Source organism: Hordeum vulgare, chromosome 2H (genome assembly GCF_904849725.1).
Source record: "Hordeum vulgare subsp. vulgare chromosome 2H, MorexV3_pseudomolecules_assembly, whole genome shotgun sequence".
NCBI classification, from domain to species: domain Eukaryota; kingdom Viridiplantae; phylum Streptophyta; class Magnoliopsida; order Poales; family Poaceae; genus Hordeum; species Hordeum vulgare.
The window spans coordinates 538,889,864-538,898,600 of NC_058519.1; the positions used below are offsets into that span (position 1 = coordinate 538,889,864).

General features: G+C 44.2%; 1 protein-coding gene across 2 annotated transcripts; it reads left to right on the plus strand.

Annotated features, from left to right (window-relative positions):
- Positions 1–273: 273 nt before the first annotated feature.
- On the plus strand, positions 274–6,007 carry LOC123427092. Of its 2 annotated transcripts, XM_045111045.1 has the most exons (5): positions 313–438; positions 519–662; positions 3,667–3,924; positions 4,245–4,487; positions 5,178–6,007. In XM_045111045.1, the coding sequence occupies exons 3-5, from the start codon at positions 3,700–3,702 to the stop codon at positions 5,451–5,453; spliced, it is 744 nt and encodes a 247-aa protein (XP_044966980.1). In that variant the 5' UTR covers positions 313–438; positions 519–662; positions 3,667–3,699; the 3' UTR covers positions 5,454–6,007. The 2 variants fall into 2 exon arrangements, with proteins under 2 accessions (XP_044966981.1, XP_044966980.1); XM_045111046.1 differs by having other exon boundaries at positions 274–662.
- Positions 6,008–8,737: the final 2,730 nt, after the last annotated feature.

Below are 8,737 nucleotides of genomic sequence, written 5' to 3' on the forward strand. Positions count from 1 at the left end.
TAATTCGAAAAACATTCATTAATTTTTAAAAACAGTTCACTGATTTTGAAAAAAGTTCAGAGATTTGAAATTATGTTTATAGATTTTTTAAAAATTTCACCGATTTAAAAAAATTCATCAATTTCAGAAAAAGTTCACGGGTTAAAAAAAGTTCATGACGGATATCTAGATGGGCCGGCCCATTCCGAAGCGCTGCGGGCGCCGGTTAGCTAATTTTGCCTGTAACCGGCGCCTGTGGCGCTAAATAGGGTTTCCCTACTCCACTGTACAGTACGGTTGTACGAAAAGGTTCCGCTATGCAGCCGAAAAAAACGACGACGCAATCCAATCCTTCCTCTCCCCACCCCGCCTCCCCTCCGCAGTCCCCGCTCACCGCCGACCGGGGAGCTTGTCGCGGCGCGGCGCGGCACGGCGGAGCCAAGCTCTACTCCTCCTCCCGTACCTTTCTTTCCTCTCCCTCCCGAGTCCGCCCGACCTACTGACGCGGCTCTGAATCTCTCATATAGCATATACCACAGGCTACAGCTGACGCCTCGATCCCGCCCCCGCCCCCGCCCCCGCCCCCGCCCCCAGACGACCCGCCGTCACCGTTCTTCCTCGCCGGGACGTCGCGTTCCGGCCTTATCCACCCCGTCCGCAGTCTTTGGCCATTGGGTTTTGAGGTATGAGGTTTCACCCTCCACTCCAGCGATTAGATTAATCCTGCTGACCTTCACAATTTTCGGGTGTCTTTGCGCACCCGGCACACCATCTAGATCTGTCCCCTGGCTATCCACCTACGAGCTGTACCTGTACGTAGTACGTTTTTTGCTTTGCCCGTGACATGATTTTCTGCTTGTTGGGTGCGTTTTAAGTTTACCAGGATTCATGTTCAAGAGTATCGGGAATGCGTACAAGGGTAGAATGCTGCACTTCAGCCTACATTGGTGTTCAAGTGTGGTTTCATGACGGTTGGCTGTTGCATTTGTACTTAGATTTTGGGGTAGTTTTGTGGCAGGCTTGGAATTCCTATAAAGCATATTTTAGGTGGGGCTCATAGGATTCACCTAGGGATGCAAATGGTGCAACAAACGGTGCTCACAAGTCCTGTTTAGTTAGCTCGATAATTCATTTTCCCCGGGAAAAAAAACTTTATTGAACTGTTAGACTGATAAGTGGGCTTAAACGGGGCTGGTTTACATCCCTAGTTTCACCTGATTTCCATCACTATCCTCTGTGATCATCCGGAATATTGCTCTACCTAGAAATTCTTTTTTCTTCTGCCGAAAATTCTTTCACACGGACTCAGTTCATTGTTTGGAAAGCTGTTGACAGCATACATGTTTTTTTTTTTTTGATAAAGGGCATTTCATTGAATTGAGATATCGAGTTGATACAATCGCATCGCAAAAAAAACCCGGCCTCTGCATAACTTGATGCACGCAGCCAACGCAGACCCGAAAGAAGTGAAAAGTACCAACAGAAAAGGTAACTAAAAAATGTGGTCTAGCAGCCTAAGATGTAGCAGATCCTATCCGAAGGTCAGACCGCCATCCATGGGTGTAGAAAACCTCCATGGCCGTACGCTCCAGCCGTATAGACGCCATCATAAAAAGGTCCCTGTCTTCCGGCTTCTGCAGGATAGACCAAGTACGGAGCCATCGCGAACATGTATGAATAACCTCCACAGGAGATGGAACACATTTTTTGTTGAAGACTATATCATTCCTGGTAACTATATTGCCCAACATAAGGCAACCGCCCCCACAAGAATGTGAACTGAAAATTGTTTGTGAATACCCGTCAACCAGTTGCCAAATATGTTCCATGCACTACGCGGTAGGTATAGGTTTGAAGCTATTTGGACAATGGCCCACTCAGATCTAGCAAACTTACACTAAAAAATAAGTGTTTGATAGACTCGTTGTGCTGACAGAAGACGCATTTTTTGCATCCTTGCCAGTTGCGCCGTGCCAAATTATCCCTAGTTAAGATGACCCCTTTATTAAAAAACCTAAGGAATATCTTCACTTTTAGAGGAATTCTAAGCTTTCACAATTTTTTGTTATCAGTCGGCACCTCGTTATGAGCCAGCGCATCATACATGGATTTGACCGGAAACTTTCCATTTTGATGCAATTTCCATCGGAAACAATCTGGTTCTTCTGACAGCTGAACTGTCTCCAAACGAGTGACTAGTTTAGCCCAAGCTGCCAGTCGAGGTCCAAGAAGGGTCCTATGAAAAGATAAAGCAGGATTTACTTGGCACAAAGTTTGTTTGACCGTGACAAACTTATGTGTGACAATCCTGTATAGATTGGGGTGTTGCACACAGAGCGGGGTTGCACCTAGCCAGGTATCTTCCTAGAATCTGACCTGGGAGCCATCTTTGACCGAGAAAGTCCCAAATTGAAAGAAGAACTCCTTGGCCTTCATGACCCCACTCCAAAAATGTGAATCGCCAGGTTTCCAGTAGACTTGAGAAATAGCTTTGGACCCCACGTACTTATTACGAATGATTTCCTGCCATACGCCATTCTCAGTGAGTAATTTGTACACCCATTTGCTGAGAAGAGCGATGTTTTTAATCTCAAGGTCTTGGATTCCAACTGCCCCTTGGCTCTTAGGTCGACATAATACATTCCACCGAGCCAGCCTATACTTTTTCGTTTCATTATCACTCTGCCAGAAAATTCTGGATCTAAAGTAATCGAGACGCTGAAGAACACCTTTGGGAAGGTGGAAGAAAGATAATATATATAAAACCATATTGCTGAGTACCGAATTGATCAGTGTTAATCGGCCCCCGTATGACAATAGTTTGGCCTTCCAGCTGGCTAGCCGTTTCTCTAGTCTTTCTTCCATGAACTTCCATTCAGCTATAGTCAAACGGCGATAATGAATAGGGATACCCAAATAGCGAATCGGGAATTGTCCGATTTGGCAGCCAAAAATTTCGGCATATAAGGATGCAGCTTCTGTGGGGTCGCCAAAACAGAATAGCTCACTCTTATGGAAATTTATTTTTAGACCAGAAAGTTCCTCAAAAACACATAGTAGCAGTTTGAGGTTTTTCGCTTTATCTAAGTCATGATCCAAGAACAAAATGGTATCATCCGCATATTGGAGAATGGATAGACCTTCTTCTACCAAATCAGGAATGACATCATACATGCTTAGTTTAGTTCGTAGCATTAGCGGATTGCGCTGGCCTATTCGTTCTGTAGCAAGACTGCGACTTCTGGTGAATCGTCTAGAGCACTGACTACCTCATGTTATGCAAAACGGAAAAATTTATTGTTTTGAATTAGATTAGTTCAAGCGATACTCTCTCCTTTCCTGTTTAGAAGGCCTACACGTATCCCAGGATTGATAATTTGATCAATACCCCCTCTGTACCAAAATAGTTGTAGACTAGTTTCCCCCAACTACAAGTATTCCGGTACAGAGGTAGTACATTACAAATTATATATCATAAAAATTATACCATTAGAAAATATAACATGTGAAGTTTCTAATGGTATATTTTTTGTGATATATAACCCGTGTTATGTTGATCAAATCGTCGATCTAGGGATACATGTGGGCCTTTTAAACCGGAAAGGAGCTAGTACCTGATACTGCTGTGGATATTTGACATTCTTCTTCCTAATTCAGTATGTAATTGTTCCTATTTTTAACCCCCAGGTTTAGCTCTAGTTAATTCAAGAAGTTGGAAACATGAGCTACTGCCAAGCTACAACGTACAAGCCTCTTGGTGGGCTCACTTTGGACAGACCATTAGGTCTTGGGAGAAATTGCAAAATACTTCCTCAACATTCTGTATGGCAACATTTTTCTAGATCTTGCAAGCTGGAAGAGAAAGTATATCCAAGGCTTGTTGTTGCTGCTTGCCATAAGAGGCTTGGTCCTGTATATGCCTCAAGCGGGAAGGGAGCCAATGATGTAAGTAGCATTCACAGCTTTCTTACGATTGATTATTTATTTTATTTTGTGATTGAGTTTCTATTGGGAACTTGCAACCTCCTTGCAGCTTAGCAAATTTGTAAGTTTGAATTGGTTTGGCACAATGGAAGTTTCTTATTGATGTTGTAGGATTGCTTTAGTTTCAGGAATTCCTCTTTGGGAAATAGGGATGCGGTGTAAAATGGGGTGTGCTAGGCAGTTCATATGCTACACGCCAAGCATATTTAACACGCCAAGGTTGTTAGGAGCAATTGTTCATGTGGAATCATCTGCTAAATTTGCTGTTGCTTTCTTGTCAGCCTTTCTCTATGGAATCTTTGAACAAAGCAATGGATGGAGCAAAAAAGCAACAGTCTATACAAGGCTTCCTGATGGAGCAAATGGCTAGGATTACAGGACAGGGGTCTGGTGGAAATGGAGGAAATAATAACCGTTATGGAGGCAGCGGTGGTGGTTCTGATGGCCCAGATGACGAATCTTTCACGGATTCATTGTATGAAGTGGTCCAAGTTGTGTTAGCAACTGTTGCTTTTGTACTCACGGTAATTGCATTGCTCCTTTCTTCCCTATCGTTGTCCTTCATTCTGAAATGCTATATTCATAACGACAGTTCAACAGATTTTTCAATGTCTTATAATGCCTGAACATACTACGTTAAGCTAGCATTTTGTTTATTTGCAGTCCAAACTTTCCGTTGTTTATTCACAACTGTAATTGATCGTACAAATACATGATGGCTATTGTAGATTTTTTGTTTTGAACACTCCTTTCTCCTTGTGGACTTGCTTAGCTGGCTCAGAAGGGGTAAGGACTAAGGTGGATACTTGAAGTACAGAATAGTGACATTTCCATTCTCCATTAGTGAGAAAAAACATCTATGTATTCCCCGCTTTTGCAAAAGAAGATTTTATTATTTCTTCGTGGCAGCTGTTTTGTATTTCTCATAAATGTTAATCTATATGGACTAACTTACAAGTAAAAAGATAAAAATATCCTTTGTACTGGGGAAGGTTACGAGTAGGAACGGTAATTGAATGGTGTACCATTAGTAACATGTGCTCTGTTTTCTGGTAATATTCTTGATTACTAGAGCTGTTCTAGATATATATGGGAAACTAAACTTGCAGCTGTCATAGATAAGACTTCTACACAAATCCTTTTCCACCATAACACACATAACATGAGTGCCTTCCCATATAATCTTTCTAAACAAGGTTTGCTTTGTTACGCAGTATATCCACATCATCAGAGGAGAGGAGTTGTACCGCCTTGCGAGGGACTACACCAGATATCTCGTCACTGGCAAGAGAACATCCCGGCTGAAGCGTGCCATGCTTAACTGGCGTGATTTCTCAGATAGCATCACAAAGAATTTCAGCACACAAGATGATGTGTATCGAAGCCCCGTCGCTTCTGAAGCCACATGGTGGCAACAGCCCCAGAAGCTGGTTCATCATCTCGGTGACCTTTTTAGAGGCAACCTCCGTCCACATGCCCAGGAATCTTAAACCCTAGCATTCCACGGTTGCCTTCGAATTTCCACCTCAGAAACTTATGTCTCTAATCATGTAGCAGCAGTATATGCCAGTGCTAAGTAAAATCGACGCGACGAAACGATCAGCTGTTGTTCCTGGCGGATGGTGATTCTCGCCTAGAGTACTGAAATTCATTCATACGATGCCGTGCTGTCTCTGGTCTGTATTGACTACAGAACAGGAGGGGCAGGAGTTAATTCTTGTCAGCTTTGAAGGCCATGTAACATCATTTGCTATGATCGTCTGCTCTGCTCGTCAATGGGGTGCTGCAGCAGCTGGCAGCTTGAATGCTGAGTCTGATGGATCAGAACTGCAAAGGCCCAAGTACTGCCAGTGAATCAATGCGGCAAAGAAGTGTACTGGCATCTATAAAGAATGTTTTGTGGTGTTCTCTGTGTGATTTGCTCTCGCGTGGGCCATGGTTGTTCAGTCTGTCTAGCCTATTTGAGTTAACTGCAGAGACTTGCAAGATTACTTTTCCATTTGTTGTTGTCTTTATGTACTGTACTAGTCCCTTCATTTTTAAATATAAGTCTTTTTAGAGATTTCACTAGAAGACTATATACAAAGCAAAATGAGTGAATATATACTCTAAAGTATGTCTATATATATTTGTATGTATTTTTCTAGTGAAACCTCTAAAAAGGCTTATATTTAATAAGGGGGGAGTATATCAGTATGCTGTTTTGCTCTGCAGGCGTCATGAACAAGTCAAATGGATCATGGTTCATGGAGTACACCATAAATTATATTAGATTATACTCCCTCCGTTCCTAAATATAAGATCTTTTGAAGGTTTCACTAGAATACGACGTACATACGGATAGACACATTTTAGAACGAAGATTCATTCATTTTGCTTTATATGTAGTTTTCTAATGCATTTTTTTAAAAGTCTTATACTCCCTTCGTTTCTAAATATGAGTCTTTTAAGATATTTCATTAGGGGTCTACATACGGAACAAAATAAGTAAATCTACACTCTAAAGTATGTTTATATACATCCGTATGTAGTTCACTAATGAAACCTCTTTAAAGACTTATACTTAAGAACGGAGGGAGTATTTAGGAACGAAGGAAGTACATTTTTGATGGACCATTTAGGCCGGTCTGAAGGGTGCTCTGTTTTTTGGAAAGGAGGATAAGCCTGGCCTGTCTGGCCTCTGCATCGATTGACACACAGCCATTTGTCTGAACGGTGGCTGATTAGGAGAGAGGTTGACCAACCCTGTTGTGCACGTCATTCGGCTAGTACTGAAGCTAATAAACTTGAGGCAGAAACGAACAAACTTCACTTTGGCTTGTGCCAATCAAACTGGCCACGAATATACGTAGCAGACAAGGGCTCTTAACACCGCGATTTCCGGGGCAATGATGCGGCCGAAAGCCAGGACGACGACCAGACGGATCATGGCTGCGAGCCCCAAACGAGTCAAACAAATCGCCCCATTTGCGTACTAGCCTTTGGGACACATGCATGATTGCCTAAAATTGCCATGCCTTGTCGGATCGACACGACACGATTGGCGACCCAGGTGCCGAAATTACTCAACTACTTGTAAGTTCGTTCTCCCCCACATGCTTCTGAGAAATGCTTCGTTCAGTTCGCCTGTCTGTCCGTTCATTGGCCTTTGATCAGTATCTTGTAGCACCATTTCCTTCATTTCAGGCGGCTGATCTGGAACTAGTTTATCGATGTTCTGGAAACACTTGTTCAGCCCGGAGGACCGTTTCAGGTAAGACCGCCGCGCCGATGCAGCGAATAAACAACTCGTTCAGGTTGTTTCATGCCTGATCCAACACATTAAGTTGATTGATTCATGCACCCACACGCAACTAAACTAAACACATGTAACGTAGTCGCAGAGACTTTGTGTATGATGCTGATAAATAAACCCCAGTCAGTCAATGAAATAATGCCCAAAAGAAGGGTGAAAAAAGAGCCCCGAAACAAGGAGGGGATCAGAAAGAGTGAAGCGACGGGACGACGACGGAGCAGATGAAAAACCCATTCTTTCGCCGTCGCTCACGTAAAGGAAGCCCCATCGGCGGTGGAAGCGCGTGGACCCCGCGCGCGAAACCGTCGCCTCGTGTGGGCTTGTGCATGGGGAGAAACGATTCCCGTCGCCGTCGCCGTGGAGGCGCCGGACCGAGACAGCCACGACAGCGGCCGCCGACCACGACCCTTTGCAATTCCCGCTCTATGGCTCGCAGATGAGCGCTACGTTAGAGATGAAAGCACCATCTTCTGTAGGCAGTAGATGATGACGGGGAAAGCTTGCTAGCTAGCTGTAGGTTGGCATGAGATCGAAAGCACAGCATTGTGGATGTCGCGGTTGCGGGCGCTGTTCGATCATGTGCGCTGAACCGCACCCACCGCGTTAGGCGTTAGGCGTTTGGTCAAAAAGTTGCAGCGTAGACATGATACTGTCAGGGGCAAGCAGTCTAGTAAGTAACAGATAGCACTGTTACTGTTGGTCAAACGAGGCCTGAAATAAGGCCAACGAACCAAACACGTTGTATCGGACTAGATTTGTGTGTCTCGTGACTCGGGTCAAGAATTTACCTGTGAATGTGATGGTGGTTCATGTCTTTCACCGTGGGTGTTTTGAGATTGGTCGAGCCTAGCCTATGACGCGTGGACCGTGGAGTGGTTGGATTAGGACCTGCTGGAAACGAAAGAAATGGTCGCGGGTGTCGGTGAAACAAGATCGCATCAGTCTCGTCGAAATAAGTGCCCTGCAGGCCAATTTACAGACGGGTCCTAGACGTTTGAATTGAAGCGGGAAATGCTGACCCAATAATTAAGGACCGCCTACATATGTTGGGACATCTCCGACTACTAACCCGCAAATCTGCTTCCACATTCGCCGGTTGACAGATGGACCAGTCCACGAACATAGATGCAGTAGCTGTCCATCCAATGTTGTCCGCATAAAATTCAAATCACATTTACACTAAATGGACGAAATTCATGTAAACACGATGGTTTACATTAAAATACAGACTTAATTTAGATTAACAGGTCAATATTTTGACTCTTTAACTAAAAACTAGAGAGAAGAACTAAATCCTATCGGACGACCACCTCGTAGCGTGACCATTCGGTCTTGCTGCACCACCATCGATGTCCGTGTCAACGTCATTGTCGTTGTCCCTTCAATGGAGGAAGGTCGCCGGAGGCCTCCTGTTGCATGGTGCGAAGGGTCGCCTTGGCCATTGTCGACAACGCTCGTGGAGCCCTGTCGGCGACCTTG